Consider the following 18,693-nt stretch of genomic DNA (forward strand, 5'->3'; position numbering starts at 1 on the left):
GCTCCCTGCTTGGTCTCTGGTTTCAGTGACCAATTCCGAGGACCCCTTATTTCTCTGCCCACCAGCAGAGATGCCCAAGACCCCAGGGGCTTGTGTCCCCTTGGGCACAAAAAGGATGGACACTCCTGTTCCCACCAGGAGATACTTGAGCTGCTTCAAGTTGGAACTCACTTCTTTAAGCAGCGGCTGGGAAAATTCTGTGGCCTCCCAGGCTTCACACCTCCTCCCCGGACAGAGCGCCACCCCAGAGGAGCACAGATGGGGAAGGAATCAAAGCATGCCCATCTCAGAGCCACAGATTGGGGCCAAATGTATACCAAAACTCCACACAAATGAGAATGTCGTCCTAGGTTCTCATGACCACCGGCAGGGTGATATTTCCTCTGCGGGCCTCCTGAGCTAGCATCTGTGTGGCCCAGTCCTAGGATATGAATGATCATTGCCTTAGGGAATACCTGGGCCTTCACTCCCATTTTCTTTCTTTTTTTTTTTTTTTTCACTCCCATTTTCTGACTGTGAAAGTGGAGGCCCAGCAATGTGAGAGGAGTGGTGTCTTGCCCGTGGGCTCACAGAGGCTGCTTGCCACTCCCGCCAAGGCCCCAGGTCCAGGACTCTCAGCCTCCATCTGGCCTCAGGCCTCAGGTCATTCCTCCACAGGCAGGTGGGAGAGAGCGGCGAGGGGCAGCAGCTCAGGACAGTTAGCCAAGGGCAGCCATCTCGGGGGAAGCAGGACCCCGTGTCCTTGGCTGGGTGCCCCTTTCACTAGCTCCAGAATGCATGTGTGCTTTGAGCCGGGCTCATCCAAACTGGGTGCTGACGCTTCTCGTCAGGAAGAGAGCGACCTGCACGGTGTGCTCGGCCAGCAGATCCCCTCGAGGAGTCACACAGTCTCTTCTCCCGTCACCATGAACACTCTGAGTCGTTTTCTGTGGTCAGATCTCTCAGAGGGACTCTGGCCCAGAGCTTAGGGGTGCTCTCGGCCCAGTGGCCGTGTCCCTTCCACGTGCGGGCACACAGCTGGCCTCTAGTGCTGTTTCTCGGCCACCATCTGGACTTTGGGGACAGGAACTGGAAAGCAGGGCTCACCGTCCACCTCAGTGATGCATACATGAGGGAACCAGGGCCACCGAGGCACAGGGGTTCCCCCCGCATTGCAGAGCCAGGCCCAGGGCAGCCCCCCGGGACACACACCTGCTCAGACAGATGCCAGTGTCCAGCCTGCCATGCAGCAGACAGGACCCTCGGCCCGGCCCTGCTCTTCCCCCTCGTGGCCTGTCCTCCTGGAGCATCAGCTCACCTGCATCTTCTTTCTTGATTCCTACATTTGCGGGGATCCTGGGATACACAGGTGAAGGTGGGTCCCTCGGCCACACCCCTGGGTTCAGGGCACAGGAAGGGCTTAACTCTGGAGGGGCTCCTTGCATGTGCCAGCCCCACCCCCGCCCCCTTGATGTCAGGGTGCGGGGTGTTTCCAGGGCCCAGAATCACCCCACGTCTGTTTCTGAAGGGTGTGTGCATGGTCACAGGCCCCCAAAATGAGGGCCTGTGTCTGCCTCTTCAGGAGGTGGGGGGTGAGGTTCCAGACCCTGGAGGTCCCCAAAAACGCCCACCTTCAGAATGGAGGTGGTTCTGGAGCCCCAGGCAGCCTGTGGAGTGTGGGCCGGTGCCTCGGGCCACGGTGCGTGCCGTGGGTTAGTAAATGCTTCTGATTCTTTCTAGACAAAAGCTTTGATTGATAAGCTCCAAAAGCTTGTATCATCAGAGGGCAGATTTAAGAATCTGAGAGAAGCTCTGAAAAAGTAAGTGTGTGTCATTTTGTCACCCCACTGTTTAAATCGTAGAACCACATTGCAGAGGCATTCACGGGCCGCATCCGGCTGGAGCAGGAGGTCTGTCTGTCTGTCTGTCCGTCCGTCAACCTGCGAGACCCCTAGGTACCCCCGACCTCCAGGGTGGGTCAGTTTTGTCCTCTATGACCGCCAGTCTTGGTGACATTTCCCGAGAGAGAGAAAGAGAGAAAGGGAGAAATTCACTGGTGTCCAGTGGGTCCAACAGCTGTGATGCCAGATGCCCCTCCTCTGACCTGCACATTCTCCCCACATTTCAGTATTTCTGATATCAGGATGTGCCTTGAAGTCAATGTGTTTATTTAATGATATTGTATTTCCTCTCTCAACTGAGAATTAGTCCTCAAAACAAGAGCACATTGTACAGAAAATGGCATCTTGGAAACAAAGAAAGGCAGTTTTTGCAACAGTTGCACCCTACCATTTGCAGAGCTCCACTAGCCACACCCTACTGTTTGCAGAGCTCTGGTAGCCACACCCCACTGTTTGCAGAGCTCCCTTAGCCACACCCTCCTGTTTGTAGAACTCCCCTAGCCCCCCTGTTTGCAGAGCTCCCTAGCCACACCCTACTGTTTGCAGAGCTCCCCTAGCCACACCCCACTGTTTGCAGACCTCCCCTAGCCACACCCCACTGTTTGCAGACCTCCCCTAGCCACAGCGCTGCACCCACATCAACCTGCCTATCATTTGCAGAGCCTCCCAGCCTCAGCCCTCTTGTCACTAGACCAGGATCATCCTGTGATGGGGCCTGTCTTGTGCCCTATAGGATGTTTAGCAGCATCCCCAGCCTCCACTCATGAGATGCTAGTGCTCCTTCCCCAGATTCTGACAACCAGAGCTGTCTCCAGACGTCCCGGGAATGCCCCTGGGAGGCAAAACCACCCCCACGGAGAACCACCACTGCAAGATACTCCCACCCCATTTCTGCAGACAAGGAACCCGAGGCACTAGTGGCCACAGTGACAGAGCCAGGCACTGGCCCAGAGCGGCCTGCAAGGCCAGAGCTCTGTGGTTTGCCGCGGGCCACTTCCCAAGAGGGTCTGGGCAAGCTCCCCCAGCACAGCAGTGCCTCAGCCCCTCACTACATGCAGTGTCCACCCACGCACGGGCAATGGCTTTGGTGTCCCCTCCCCCATGTTTGCTGTGTGAGGCCCCTCTGCACTGGTCTCTGTCCTCCTTCTGTGGGGAGAGCTGAGTCGGCCCCACCCTCACTCCCCTGTGCCCCTCCGGAGACCCTGAGCCACCCCTGGGTGCTGACTACTCAGAGGCCAAGAGCGCCTGTGCTGCCATCATGCCGATCACAGGGTCACTGCCCCTGGGGACAGGGCAGGCCAGCACCCCTGGCCACTGGCGGCAGCCCAGGTACTCCACTGACAGCCCATCCATGCCCCCTGCTGCCGCCACCACACCTGGTCCGTCCCTCACCAGCCCCTTGTATCATTGCCGTACTCATCCTCACTGTATTTGTCCTCAGACAGATGTCCCACCCATCTGTGCCATCTCTCTTGTGCCGGGGCTCCCCAGAGCTCCCCATGGGCTGTGCTTGTGGGGGGCTGCCCCACCGTGCATTTACCAACCTGCCATCTGCCCTGGGTGCCTCTCCATCTGCCTCTTTCCCATGGCTTCCTCGTCCACCGCCGCCCCTGTTCTGTCTTGGCCTCCATGCTGTGTCTCCTCTTCCCTGTGGGCCTGTCGCAGTGCCTCTGCTCCCTGCCACATGGGGCGGCGGGGTCTCCAGGCATTCTGGGGGTTGAGACCTTCATGTAAACCAGGTTCTTGCTTTATGGACACATGGGATAAACGTGTCCTGCATCCGTTCTCCAGAGGCGCTGTGGTTTTCCCATAGAGCTGGGCATGCGAACCCCTGGGGGTCTGCCTCACCAGGTGGGGGACAGTGACCAGAGGGAAGGAGGTGGCCATCTGTGGGCACAGCTGGTGACCTGCCTGGACAAAGAGTCCATGCTGAGCCTTACCATGTGGGTCTCAGCCCCATCACGGGCCCCAAGCCTTCATACAGCCCATCATTGAAATGTTTTTCACCCAGGCTAGTCAACAGCCAAGACTTCACCCCTGCATCCTACCCCTATTCCCCGAAGCCACCCTCTTCAATGCCCCTGGGCCCGCCTATAGCACTGGCTGCATGCCCAGACACCCTGAGTATGACTTCATCCACCCTTCCCATTCCCCAAACCCACAGCCCTGAGAAGCCCATGAGACCATCCCCTCCTGTCCACCTGCCAGCCATCAGAGCCTCCGAGCAACAGAATTTAGCTGAGATCTAAATTCTTCAGTAACATTTGGTCACCGGCCCTTTTGGGGTCAGTTCTGGTTTTGCCCACCCGCCCAGCCTCATCCTAACCCAGCACACATTTGCATGTCTGCACACTGGCCGCAGTTTGAATAGGAAGCCCTCCATTTGGAGGAACATGGGGCCAGGCTACTGCCATAAAGCCAGGTCCCTCAGCTGCCTGAAGTGAAGGACAGGACCAGCCATGGGGAGCCAGTCAGCTAGCTGACCGCCAGCCCATCCCCAGACCCCCTGCGCAGGAGTGAAAATCCACCCCTGTGTGGATGTGAGGAGTCAGGGGCTCCAACATACCAAATACCTCTTTCCACCTGCATTCTCTGCCTGTGACCACACAGCAAAGCCCCGTCTCCCACTAACGAGACAACGGAGCAGTCAGTGTCCAGGTGGCCAAAACCAAGATTGGACTCTGAGCCCCACCCCCCTCCTGCCCCACGGCAGTCTTTTCCCCAAAATCTGAGTACCCGATTTCCTTGCACCACGTGCCAGAAGCTTGGACCCTAGCCCTGGCGGTGATGGCCCACCCAGCCCAGCCTTAGTGCCCCTCACACCCTCCCTGGGAAGAAGAGATCCCAGCCAGAGGCAGCGGAAGGTATGAGAGTGGCCCGTCCTTCTACTGGGTGGGACAGAGCGGAGAGAAGGGAGAGGTGACCACTGAGTGGAAGCCCACCAGGCAGCCACGTCTGACTTCAAGTTGCTGGTACCACATGATCCCTGTCGTCCAGCCTGACGTCATCAGAAATTTCTTGGTAGAAAGAAACATCAAGTTGGGGACCCCAGGCAAGCATAGGCAGGTGAGGCCTGGGTGCCAGTGTCTTCCAGGCAGCATCATGCCACATCCAGGCACTGCCCAGAAAACCAGAGGCAGTGATTAGGATGGAGAATGGGGCTCTTTTCTCTCTTTTCCCTAAGACACCAGATACGGGCATGTGAGGCATCTGTCAGAAGAGGGAGCAACCCCATATCAGCTCTTTTGGATAGGCCATGGTCCAGGGCAAGACCCTCCCTCCCCAAGGCGGCCCAGGGTACCCACAGGGAAGGGTCAGAGCCAGCCAGACATTGGGTGTTTAGCCTACAAGGAGACCTCTGCATGCTTCCCTTGTCATTCGGGTGCTCCCCACGGTCAGTCCCCACACAGTGGCACCCGTTTGGGACCCTCCATCAGCCCTCTCCTCCCCACACGGCCCCCATCCGCCACCCCCACACATCCACCGGCACAGCTCTGGGTTTCAGTTGGTTGGTTATGTGTCTGAATTTGCTGTGCATGCGTGTGTGCGCGTGTTCATGTGATTGAATTAACCACCTCACTAGGAAGGCAGTGAACAGGGACAGAGCAGTAATGGGGCTGGTGATGCCACCTGCAAGTGACTACTTTGCACGTCCACCGTGTTTCCCATGAGCCTCCATAGACAGGTCAGGAGAGGAACCCCTGATCTTCCCACCACTCTGGGCCCTTGGACACCCCATAAGACCTCCAGGAACACTCTGCATGTTCGGTCCCTGTGGCCACGTGGCCTCCCTCCCCACTCCTTCCTGGACCAGAGATCCTCCCCGGCCCCTGGTTACTGAGTCACCATCAGGTGTGGAGCTGGCAGGGGGAGCAGGCAAGCCCCGCTCAGAGACAGCTGGCCAGCCAGCTGCCACCAGCTGCAGCTCCAGAGCTACTTCTCCATCTTTGAACCGTGTCTCCATCCACCCTGAGCCTGTGCCTCAGACTCACAGGATGACAGGCGGGATGTGGAAAGTCATATACTGTGTGGTTCAGCGGGACCCAGATTGCCCTGCCAGTGACCCGTGTGAGTTTTGCTGAGTTTTTTAATCACAACCCACAGTATGCATGAAATGCATAGACATAAAAGAGGAACAAAAACCTCACTGAGCAATGTATACTTCTGGTCCATGCAATGAGCTCAGATGTTCTCTTTTATTCTACTTCTCGGTTTGGTTTTTTCCATTTTTTAAAAAATCTGATCAACACTTCTAAATTATTTTCAACACTCAAGAAAGAGTCAAGACTACAGTTCAAAATTTTATTTATTTATTATAGTCACAGAGAGAGAGAGAGAGGCAGAGACACAGGCAGAGGGAGAAGCAGGCTCCATGCACCGGGAGCCCGATGTGGGATTCGATCCCGGGTCTCCAGGATCGCGCCCTGGGCCAAAGGCAGGCGCCAAACCGCTGCACCACCCAGGGATCCCAAGACTACAGTTCAGAAAACGATTCTGTCCCGGTCTCCCTAGCTGCCATATCTGAGCCCCAGCTGCATTTACGTTCACGTAGCAGTCTCCTTATAAGTGACTCATGTTTTCCCCAAGATGAATGTAAATAAGAAGGAAAACTTTGTCAGGACAGTAAATGGAAAGCCACCTTACTTGCCATAATACAAAGTTACCACCATAAACAGATAGAAGGTCACTGAATTTTGGTCGGGATCCTGGTATTTGCCAACACTCTGATCCCGAGACCTGTTGCTATTTGTTTAAAAAGAAAGAAGTGAGGGCAGAGAATTGCCAAAGCTGTGAGACCACCAGACGGAAATGCAGTGCTTCTTACCGTAGGAACAACAGTATTTAATGTAGTGTAAGCACGTCACCAAAACTGCCTTGCAACCCGCTCCACTGTGTGAGCGAGCCTCAGGCCTGGGGGACCGGCTGGGGTCCCACAGCTAGCAGGCAAGGGCCCCCCATCTCCCTGCCTCACCTGCCTCTAGGGTGGCAGGTTGCCACGTGGCCCCCAGGAGACGAAGGGCCAATGGTGTGGGAACAGAGGTCACCTGCACCTGCAAGTCCATGCACAGAGCCGCCTGCACCTTCGTGCTGAGCTGAGAGGAGGCCGCGGACCCTGAGGGCACTCCCTGGAGCTCTTCCAGAGCATAGTGGCCGCTGGACCCATTGCAAAACCAGCCCCTTTCCCTGACCCTACCCAGAGGCTCCAGAAGACGCCACTGTAGAACCGGAACTGAAGCCCTTGCTTCAGAGCCACAAATCAGAGCTGTGGTCTGTCACTCCTGGGTCCCATCTCCCCCAACATGCTACCCCCTAAAAAGTCACCCATCATGGACATTGTCGCCACCCCCTGCCTAGAAGCCCCTTGCAGGAGGGTGATCTCAGAGGGCCAGGTCTCCTGCTCTGGCTCCCCGGTGCTTGGGTGGCCAGCGGCTCCTGACACAGGGGCCAAGGTCTCAAGGAGCAGAAGGACGTGGGCGGCTGGATTCCATGCTGGTGGAACAGGGTGGGGGCTGCAGAATCCTCCAGGAGGTGACTGAGCAGGACTGGACGGGGAGTCACAGGAGAGACAGGGTCAGGGGCTGGGAGGGCGCCAGGGGCAGAGCCCGAAGGCTGCATCTGGGACAGAGCGGAGGGGACCGGGAGGGCTTTCTGGCCCGGGGAGGGTGGGCACCGTGGGTGGAGAGGTCCCAGGCCCCACGGGCACTGTGTCACCCCGTCACCCTGGGACTGAGCCTCAGAGCCAGTGGACAATCCCAGGCCTGAGAGTTACCATTATTCTCAGGGAAGAGAAACCCTTTGCCTCCAGCAAAGCAAAAGACTCAGGCAGGGTGTTCTGTTTGTAGTAGAGGCTCGTGTTTTTAAATGAAAACGTTTTGTTTCATGCCATTTGCTTCAAAGTTGTGATCCACCCTGTGTCCCTTACCTGGGGATGTACCTCACCGACCTGGCCTTCATCGAGGAGGGGACACCCAATTACACGGAGGATGGCCTGGTCAACTTCTCCAAGATGAGAATGGTGAGTTTCCCCGGGCAGTGGGGGCAGCAGAGCCCAGACCTGAGTCCCAGAACCAGCAGGCCTGCTCCACGTGTGCGCCGAAGCCTGGATCTGGCTCCCCCAGCCGGGGCCGTGGTTCCCCCAGTGAGACCTGTTCCCTCCCACCCCCATGAGACCCATGCCCCCCGACCCTGGCAAGGGCCATGGCTCCCGCAGTAAGAGCTGTGTCCCCCCACCCCACCCTCCTGCTGCAAGGGCCGTGGCTCCCCCCGGGAGTTGACTGCATCGGGCAGCCCCTGCCGAGCCCGCCTTCCTGCACAACCTCAAATGATGCACACAGGCCGAGGGGTGGGTGCTTCTGGAACAGTATGCCCCGCCTCACAGGGAAGCAACCTGAGGCTGGGAGGGGTCAGGGACACCCCCCCCCCCACAGTTACCCTACAGGTGAAGGGCAGAGCACCTTATGTGCACCCCTTCTTTTACTGTCTCTATGACACTTGCTTCTTGTGGCCCAACAAAATCATCAATGCAGCATCCCCCAGCACTAGCGAGAGGTTTCTAATTTTCCCAGAGAGACCTGGGGCTGTAAGGGGAGCAGGGGCCTGAGTTCTAGCTACCCCGTCTACCTTCTCGCTGGACCTGGGGTCAGGGCTGTGTGACGGGCTCCCCATAAGTGCCTCTTTGTGGAACGAAAGCTTGCTGACAGGTTGGGGCCCCTTCGCGGGGTGCCTGTGCACAACATAGCAGGCGCCTTGACTTTTGCAGGGAGGTAAGGGCTGCTTTGGGCTGTTGGTCAGCCTGCCCCACTGACAGAATGATGCGGTTTCTCTCGAATAATTGACCTGTAGATTTTTGATGAGTATTGCCCTGGGAGCAGTTTGAGCAGAAACCACGAGCCTTGGTGGGGCTTCCCAGGAGGCGGCTTCAGGGTCGGCTGTCAATGCCCCTTCTGTGCTGCAAAGTGGAGGGGCTTGGGGGGGGGGGCACCAAGAGAGCAAACTCTCTTCTTAAACTCCCCTCCTTCTCACAGATATCTCATATTATCCGAGAGATCCGCCAGTTTCAACAAACTGCGTATAAAATAGAACACCAAGTGAAGGTAAGCCGCCAGTGCTCCGACCCTTGGGCTCTCACACAGGTGCTCTGTCTGGACCATCCTCTTCCTCCCTCATCCCTTCACATCTACCCACTCCCTTTCTCTCTCTGGCTCCCCTGGGCTCAAAGGCCAACTCCTCCAGGAAGCCCTCCCTCTCTCCTCCCCCCCTCCCCCCGCCACCAGTGAGTTCTCCCAGCTTCAGGCAGCAGGTGTGAACCTTGTCACCTGCCCTTGGATGGTGGAGGATTACATCTAATCCTCCACCAAGACAAGGGACGCCGCATTTTCAACATCTTTTTGTAAAGCAATATGCTCCCTGGTTACAAAGTTCGCAATTGGGAAAAATCCCCCAGCCACCAGGTCCCCACCAGAAGCAGGGGATCCCCATCTCTGTGCAAACAGCACGGCCCAACGTACTCACTTTGAGGTAGCACAGGCTACCTTGTTGCAGGAGGGTGTGGACACCACGGGGGCCCCGCAGGTGAGACCGGCTCCAGGAGGTGGGGAGGGCCCACCTGAGGATGGCCACAGGGAGCAGCAGCAGACAGGCCCCAAGCAGGTGAGCCTGGGCTCCTGGAAGCTTCCGGAACCTTGTCCTGAGGACCATGGGAAGCCAGGAAAGAAGATTACAGAACTGGTTTAACTTGTATTTGTAAAGACAGTGGCTGTGTGGAGGGTGGTCAGCATGCTGGTCTCACTTTGCTCTTGAAACCGCATGCCCCATTTCATGGACAAAGTAACTGAGACCTGCTGACCCAAACTCTGGCTCCTGATCCTATGACCTCTCCTCCGCGCAGACATCCATCCCCTCTGTCCCACCTCTCTGCCTTCCTGCTCAGGGTTCACTCAGTGTCCAGCCCCAGACAGATCCCCAAGCACCCCAGAAAAGCAAGCTCTTACTTTTGTTTTGTAGCAGATTTGCCTGTAAGAATCTGTTTTTGAGAAAAACCAACAGGTTACCGATTGGGCCCCTTGCCCCTGGTCTTCGCTCATTCTGCCATTCAGCGTGCTACGTGTCAGGCGTGGGATCAGGCCTGGGGCCCTCCTCCTGGAGCTCCACCTCGAGCTTGGATGGGAGGCACATGGAAAAGTGGCCACCTCACAGGGGTGCTGTTTGCTGACCATCTCCCCTAAAGCAAAGCTGCTCAGGGGGCTTGATCTTGAGCTTGCTCATCATGAAGAAGACGAGCTCGTCCATATGCTGGAGTTCGGGGGGCTTGAGGTCGAGATTTATGAGTTCTAGGAAGGGGTGTTGGCAAGAGGTGGCCAGCTGGGCCTGGAAGACCAGCAGCTCATCTGGACTGTGATGTGGGGGTCACTTCCTGGACACGCTGGTGGGACCCCTGAGCCGGACACTATCATCACTTTGTCTGCAACTAAGAGCCAAGGTGTTGGCAGCTCCCAGCCCCGCAGTAGCATGCTAGAGGCTCCAGCAGCAAGACGTGCACCCAACACCTGATTTTGCTCTAGCCGCCATCTGAAGATCCCCAAACGTGTGTTTTCTCTTCTGCCCTGGGTTTCTGCGCAAAAATATGAACCTTTGGTTCCAAACAGCTCACAAATGAGTGAGCCTTATAAAGACACCTGGCATAGCTGGTGCCTCCTGGGAGGGATGCTCGGGCTCGGGCTCCTCCATGTGCATTTAATTGTAGGAACCCAGAAGGTGATGTGGGGGAAGGAGGGAAGAATGAGTCAAGTCGAGCCATGGGTCCTCCTGATTGTCCACCCCAAGATCGTGCCCCGGAGTGAGCCATGCAAGGCCAGAAGGGGAGGCCCAGCCCATTTCTCCTTTCCTCCCTTGGGCTGAGCGTCACTCAGCACTCTGTCGGCCTCAGGTTAAATCTATCTTTCCAACATAAAGGAGACAGTGAAAGAACATATAAACCCCCAGATCACCCACCACTTGGATTCTATACTTGACATGTTAGATTTTTTTCTTTTCAAAAGAGGAGCCCAGAAAAGGGGCACCCAGGGGTTTCAATCAGTGAAGCTCTGCCTTTGGTTCAGGTCATGATCCTGAGTTCCTGAGATCGAGTCCCTCATCAGGCTCCCCAGTCAGTGGAGAGCCTGCTACTCCCTCTCCTGCTCCCCCTATTCATACTCTCTCTCTCTCTCTCTCTCTCTCTGTGTGTGTCAAACAAATAAATAAAGGCCCCCAAAAAGGCCCCAAATACTCCATCTAGTGCTCCACCAAAGATAAGGCAGTGGAGGGTCAGGCTGACCGCCTGTGATTTAATATTACCAACAGGACGATATTTACGGTCATAAGGAGATGCGTGAAGACAAAACGCAGCATGAGGCGGGTCTGCGTCGTGCACCAGGCTGGCCGCCCTTCGGGGGGCCTGCTTCTGGGTCAGATGCCACAAACACCCCATAGCCCTACTGCTTCTTCTCCTGTCTCTCCCCCCAGGTGACCCAGTACCTGCTGGACCGGTCTTTTGTGATGGATGAGGAAAGCCTCTACGAGTCCTCCCTCCGAATGGAGCCAAAACTGCCCACCTGAAGCCGCCAGCCCAGACCCGCTGCCCCACGGACATGCGCTGTGTGATGTTGTACATAGTTGTCTGGTTCCTGGATCTTCCTCCTTAGTATGTGCTTCTCCAAGAACACAGTCCGTTCTCGTTCTTAGATTCCTCTAGAAGCGGACCAGGAGCCTCGGCTCCGTTTCAGACGCCCCCCTGACTCCCGCAGAGCCTGGTTCCTTCCCACGACGTCCTCATCTTCCCGGCCCCTCAGCCTCTCGGAACAGGGGACAGAGCCCACGCAGACGCCAGCCTGGGCCTCATCCTGCTTCTGGCGCGCCCCGGCCCAGGCCCCCAGGCCGCGTGCCCCCCCACCCCGGGGCGTCCTCCCAGCATGTTCCATGTAGTTGTTATAACTGGGGGGTGGGGGGAGGCGGGAGGGGACCGCACCCTGAAGTCCAGTCATCCACAGATCTTCCCGCTGACGGTGATGCCAATTTCCAAAGCAGCTTTTTCAGCCAAAATCCCAGGGGTCCACACTCCCCGTCTCCCAGTAACCCGGACGGAGGGGAGTCCTCTCCACTGAGAACCATGCCCCGCGACACCAGCGCCGCCACCTCGTGCAGACACCACGTGCTCCTTGCTCTAGGAATCACACCAGGTAGCATGAGTAGCCGCCTCCGTGAACCCGGACGAGGCCCTGGAGCATCCCACGGGACACGGAGTCACCACACAAGGTCGCGTCGGCTTCTGCCGACCGCTGCCCGGCATTCACTGCAAGTCGGGGACGCAGAACATGTCACTTCTCCTCTTCTAGCTGCCTAACGGTTACTCCAAGCTTACGTTGAGATGCTCTGAGTCTGTATGCTTCGTGAAAATAGTACCACACCGTAGAACTAGGAAACCAATAACCGAGTGTTTTTATTGCATATACTGTAGTCCTGTCTGAACGCCTTCTAGCAGGAATATAGTACCGTAGTGCTTATTCTGTGAATATTACCATCGATTTTTTACATTGTACAGTAGAGAGAACGCGGGTTAACTCTGAAGCGGCAGGCATGCTCCACGACGACAGACAACTTTTGCTGTAAGCAATACCTAGTGGTATGAGAATTCTATTTCAAGTCCTAAAAATATTTCAACTTACAGCTTGTTTGGAAAAAAAGAAATTTCCATTTTTGTAAAAATATATGTTTCCTGATTACCTCTTGCTAAATAAATCTCTTCTATCTCAGGGTGAACGGTGAGTTTTGACGGGTTTCATTCGTTCACTCAAGGCATATCTGAGGAGCCCCTGGTTCTTCCCAGACTCTGGGCTGGGACCAGAGATCCAGAATGACAAGGACACAAACTCTGCCCTTGGGGACTCACGGTCTGATAAGGGAGACTGAGCCGGGCATCTGCTGCCCCGTGACACGTTACGCCAAGGCTTAGTGGCTTGAATGAGTTTGTGTTGTTTCAGAGTCTTGGGGGGGGGGGAGGTCGATGACAGGGCTCTGCCGAGGTCACGGTCACAGCAGGTGGGGCTGGTGGGGCTTCCAGGATGGCCCTCTGAGTAGCTGGAAGGTGACATTGGTGGGCACTGAGCTGGGGCTGTCCCCCCTCCCCCAGCACCCTCACCAGGCCTCTCGAGTGGGGCGTGAGCTCCTCAAGGTGGCAGCTGGTCCTGAGAGCCACCTTCCAAGAGGCTTGGGTAAGAGCTTCAAGGCTACTTATGACCCAGCCTCAGACTTCCCACAACATCGTGTGGATCCAGCATGTCACCAAGCCCTGCCAGGTCATGACAGGCTGGGGAGCCAGCAGCTGGGACTCACAGCATCTTCATTACTCTAGAGACAGAGCCCATGAGCCCTACTATCACTGGGTAGGGCAGGCGGTGCCCTGCGGACCCGGGGAGGAGAAGGCATATCATGAAGGATGGGAGGGAGCCCCACAGAGATGCCAGGACAGGGATAAGCAAGGGTGACAGGTCACGCAGAAACCAGTAAGTGCCCAGACACCCAAGAAAGAGGCCACTTGTTCAGGATCGGCTAGCTTGAGTGGGCAACAGAAATCCAGTGAGAAGGGGGACATAGGGTTATAGGAGCCCGGAGATACGCATTTGCAGAGGGGAGGCAGCTCCCATTGGGCCTGCAGAGGACACACGGCCACCAGTGAAGCCCGCAGCGCCCAGGGGAGGGTGAGTGGGAATACACCGTGAAGGAAGAGTCTGAGTCCCGCACACCCCTGACCTTCTGGTGAGCCCAGCCAAGTCGCTCAACCTCTCTGAGCCTTGACTTCTTAGTCTGAGAAATGAGGTTGAGAATATTTCACCGCAGAATAGAATTAAACGAGTAACCCTTAGTGCTTAGCACAGAATGAACAGCTAACGGGGGAACGGGCGTGTTTTGAGGTTCACATGAGGGCATGGGGGAAGTCTTCTTTAAGGCAAAGCCACCTGCTGTTACTCCTTCCAGCAGGCTTTGAAGGCCTTGCCAGGCTCCATGGGCCTTGCCTGCTGGGGCGTCCAAGACAGGGATGGCCTGGCCCTTGCCCGCCATGGGCAGTCTGTGAGCTCCATGCACTCCTCCATCTGCTCCCGACAGGAAGGAGCTGGTGGTAGCAGTGCTCTCCCCAGGGGACATCTAGGGGTTGTCACGGTTGGTCAGGGAGGTGGGGATGCAGCTCAGCTCACAAGGTTCACCCCTCAGCCAGACTCCCCGGTTCAAATCCCCACACCACCACTTACCAGCGTATAACTTTAGGCAAGTTATGTAACCCTTCTATGCCTCAATTTCTCCTGTAAACCACGGATGGCAATACTCCCTGTCCTGCAGGGTTGCCGTGGAGATTCAGTGAGATGATTAGCACGAGGCAAACACCTGACGACCTCCAGCTGCTTCAGGAAATCTTTACGGAATGCTTGAGCTCCGTGGACTCATGTATGAACAATGCCATCAGGGTCCCTGCCCCCAAGGCTCCCATGCTGCTGGGCAGCAGGCAAGGGACACATCTTGGAAATGCCCAAGGCAGGGTGGTAACCGCCATGAGGACTACCAGGCAGGGTGGTGGTCTGGAGGCCAAGATGCCTGACCTGACCTGACCTGACTTGGAAACCCAAGACCACGATGTCACGGTCACAGCAGCCACGAGGTCACCACTCCCGTGAGTGCAGGCTCTTGGGGCCAGGGGAGGTGCTGGGCAGTTCTCAGAGCTGTTTTGGGGCAAGATGACAGTGAGGCCAGAGGAACACCCCCCTCCCAGGTGTCAGATTTAAGGGGCTACCAAAAATCTCTGTAATAAAGATAACATCCTAATGGTTTTTAAAAGTCAAAATTGATATAAGCATCCGTGTGATGAACAGTCTAAGCATTTGTGATGCAAACAGGGTCAATATCCCTGGTGTTCCCTTTGGTCCCAGGCTCCCATGGGGCCACTCTGGCCTCGTGCCACTCAATACAGGTGAGCAGGTGAGCCTCCCTGCTTGTCTGTGTTTGGCCGGCTGATTTGGAGGGTGTCTCCCGCCCCCAGCTCCTCAAGGAAGTTTTGTAAGGTCAGTTCACAAGAGCACAGCCGCCCCGGTCTCCGGTGTAAGTGGGTTTCACGGAGGCTAGTGGAGCTGCCTGCGGGCCTGCCTGCCCGTGCCGGCTTCTCCTCCCACCCTGTGATTCAAGACCACAGTCTCTCCCCCAGCAGTAGCCCTGCAGGGGCCCCGATGGCTGTGGGGGCAGGTGGTTATTGTCACAGGATGGGATGGTGCCGCCCAGACCCACCCACGCTCCATGCATTCATCAGACTCCCACGTGCGCATACCTGGCAAGCGGCACCCACCCTGTTCCTGACCTCCTAGACCTCCTGACCCAGCTGCAGACTGGATGCCCTTGCAGCCAACACCCCGCAGGTTTCTAGCTACAGCCACACTGCCCTCCTAGAGGACTGTCATCTAGGAGCCATCTGGGGGGTCCCCAACTGCCACCTCAAACGCAACCGGACCAAATAGATCATCAGCTTCCCAGTACACCTGGGCCTTCTCAGCAACCCATCTGGGTGTGCCAGCCAGAAACCCAGCGGGTCACCTTTGACTCCCACCTGCCATGTGTCATGGTTCCCATCCTTGTCACCTCCTAATTACCTTCCCAGGCAGATGGTAGCCCGTCCCCGCCCCTGCCAGCACCCCAGGACCCACAGGACCCCTGCACTCTTTAAAACTGCTGAGAACTCTAGGGGCACCTGGGGGGCTCAGGCAGTGAGGGGTCTGCCTTTGGGTCAGGTCATAACCCCGGAGTCCTGGGATCAGGTCCCGTGTCGGGATCCCTGCTCAGCAGGGCATCTGCTTCTCCCTCTCCCTCTGCCTCCCCACCCTGCTCACTCGGTCACTTCCTCTCTCTCTCAAATAAATATCTTTTAAAAAACCTGTTAAGAATGTCCCCCAAGGGCAGCCCCGGTGGTGCAGCGGTTTAGCGCCGCCTGCAGCCCGGGGTGTAATCCTGGAGACCGGGGATCGAGTCCCACATCGGGCTTCCTGCATGGAGCCTGCTTCTCCCTCTGCCTGTGTCTCTGCCTCTCTCTCGCTCTCTCTGAATGAATAAATAAATAAATCTTAAAAAAAAAGAACGCCCCCCCAAAATCCTGAAATCATGACCTGAGCCAGAGGTAGACAGACACCCAACTAACTGAGCCACCAGGGTGCCCCTAAATAAAAATTTAAAGAAAAGGGAAAAAAAAGTACAAAGAACCTCTTTCTAGGCAAGGTGACATTGACAGGTTTTGGGGATCAGAACCTGATATCTTTGGGGGAACATTATCCTGCCCTCCAAAATTTCTGTCTCCCTCAATTACTGAAACACATACAACTGCCCACAACATAGCAGATGCTCTGTCATTTCTCTAGCCAAGTGTATTGTATTCTATAGTGTTTTTCATGATATGTTCATAATGTAATAACAATGTGCTGAACTGTTCTAACGTCTAAACAAAGTAGCTTTATAGGACAGTTCTCTTACGTAAATGGAAACGTGATTTAATGAAACGACATTTTATGAGCAGGGAGTATTTTGTGTAAATCAAATGGCTCTTTTGTGCTCAGTGGTAAGCATCACTAAGTGTGTCTCTCTTGCTAATACAGGGGTATCATTATCATCTAAATCATACAATTCAACTTGAAATTTAAGCTGAAATATTGTTGAGATACAAGCATGACCTTTGCATCCACTCATTACTGTTTTTTTTTTTTTTCAAATGACATGACACTCAGAAAAATTTAACAGGATCTTATGTTTTCAACCGGCTAAATAAACTGTAAGTAATGGACAGACCCAGTTCTTTTTTTGTTTTGTTTTGTTTTGTTTTGTTTAAGATTTTATTTATTCATGAGAGACACAGAGACAGAGGCAGAGACACAGGCAGAGGGAGAAGCAGGCTCCCCACAAGGAGCCCCAGGACCCCAGGATCATGACCTGAACCAAAGGCAGATGCTCAACGAAAGAGCCACCCAGGTACCCCATAAATAGCCTATTTTTAAATGAAATATCACAGAATGATCTTCAATGATTATTAAATGATTATTAAATTGAAAAGAATGAAAATTCTTTAATGAAAGAACTTTTAAAAATAATAATTCAGGGCAGCCCTGGTGGCTCAGCAGTTTAGCACAGCCTTCAGCCCGGGGGCTGATCCTGGAGACCCGGGATCAAGTCCCATGTCCGGCTCCCTGCTCAGTGAGGAGTCTGCTTCTCCCTCTCCCTCTGCCTCTCCTCCTGCTATGTTCTCTCTCTCTCTCTCAAAATGAACAAAATATTTAAAATATATATAGAAATATTTATATAAGTAAATAAATAGGAGCCCAGGCCCACAGGCCCCCCAACTGCGGCCTCTGAGACCTGAACAGAGGAACCAGGCTCGCACCAGAGGGCTGACCTCTGAGCGCTGACCTCCATAATGTGAGCTGATGGTTTTCAAGCCCGTGAGATCGTGGTCATTTGTTGTAGCAGCAACAGAGTGAGCACCGTGCCCTGCCCGCCTGCCCCGTTCTGTGAGTCCCCACGCGAAGGGCGTCGTCAGCCGCCTTGCACAGGGGAGGAGCCCAGACTGTCACAGGGCAAGTGGCAGCCACGGTTGCTGGGTTAGTGTGAGAGCCAGCTCTGCGGTCAGGTGTCAGGTCGGGTCTGCTGGTCTGAGAGCCACGTGCTCTGCACCCACCCTCTCCACCCACCCTCTCCCTGCGTCCCTCCCCTGGAGCACTCTGCTGGGAGCAGCATCCTGCATGCCCCTCCCCCCTCCCAACCCCCACCCTTTTCAGCGTCCCTCTGTCCCTCTGGGATGACTTTTAACTTTCTCTAGCCAGGAGTTCCATCTGTCTCATCTCAGGCTGACCCTGTCTATGCCACAGACCTGGGTCTCCTCTCCACCGCGGGACCCTACGTAGGGAGAGCGCCTGGTGTCTCCCGCCTCTCCCAGCACACCTGACCCACCGACTGCTCCAAAGTCTGGTCTGCTTCAAAGGGAGCTGCCAGAAAGAGAACAAAAAGAGAGAAAGCAGACCCCTCAGCATTAGGAACCCTCCACCTCAGAGGACATCATTGAGAAAGCCGGGCAGCCTACAGAACGGGGAAATATTTTTGCAAATCATGTATCTAATAAGAGCTTAGTATCCAGAATATATAAAACACTCTTACACCTCAACAAAAAGACAACAAATCCTCCATTTTAAAAACGAAGGAGGGATCCCTGGGTGGCGCAGCGGTTTGGTGCCTGCCTTTGGCCCAGGGCGCGATCCTGGAGACCCGGATGGAATCCCACATCGGGCTCCTGGTGCATGGGGCCTGCTTCTCCCTCTGCCTGTGTCTCTGCCTCTCTCTCTCTCTCTCTCTGTGACTACCATAAATAAAAATAAATTAATTAAAAAATAAAAATAAAAAAAATAAAAACGAAGGAAAAAAAAAACAAAGGAAAAAAATAAAATAAAAATAAAAACAGTCAAAGGAGCTGCGTGGATATCTTTCCAAAGATGGACAGACGGCCAACAAGCACAGGAGAAGCTGTTCAACGTTAGTCACGCTGCTGGAGAAGTGGAGACCCGCGCTCCCTGCCGGGGGCCTGAGACACCACGACATCTGCCGGACACAGTCAGCAGGTGCTCAGCAAGAGAAGCCCGGGGCTCCCTCGGGATCTGGCGATGCCCCAACCAGGGGTCTCCCCACGAGGGAAAACACACGCTCACACAGAGACGTGTGTGTGCATGTTCACTGCAGCCACAACCGTAATAACCAAGACGTGCAAAGA

General features: G+C 55.3%; 1 protein-coding gene across 2 annotated transcripts in view; it reads left to right on the top strand.

Moving 5' to 3' along the window:
* RASGRF1 (Ras protein specific guanine nucleotide releasing factor 1) overlaps positions 1-12,674 on the top strand; it is a 93,258-nt gene extending 80,584 nt beyond the window's left edge. For both annotated transcript variants that reach the window (XM_025437654.3, XM_025437655.3), the window contains 4 exons: positions 1,720-1,799; positions 7,779-7,896; positions 8,906-8,974; positions 11,382-12,674. In XM_025437654.3, the coding sequence (XP_025293439.1) occupies positions 1,720-1,799; positions 7,779-7,896; positions 8,906-8,974; positions 11,382-11,474 (360 nt within the window). In that variant the 3' untranslated portion in view covers positions 11,475-12,674. The remainder of the gene's footprint in view (positions 1-1,719; positions 1,800-7,778; positions 7,897-8,905; positions 8,975-11,381) is intronic.
* Positions 12,675-18,693: the final 6,019 nt, after the last annotated feature.

The sequence above is a fragment of the Canis lupus genome, chromosome 3, assembly GCF_003254725.2.
Source record: "Canis lupus dingo isolate Sandy chromosome 3, ASM325472v2, whole genome shotgun sequence".
In the NCBI taxonomy this organism is placed as follows: domain Eukaryota; kingdom Metazoa; phylum Chordata; class Mammalia; order Carnivora; family Canidae; genus Canis; species Canis lupus.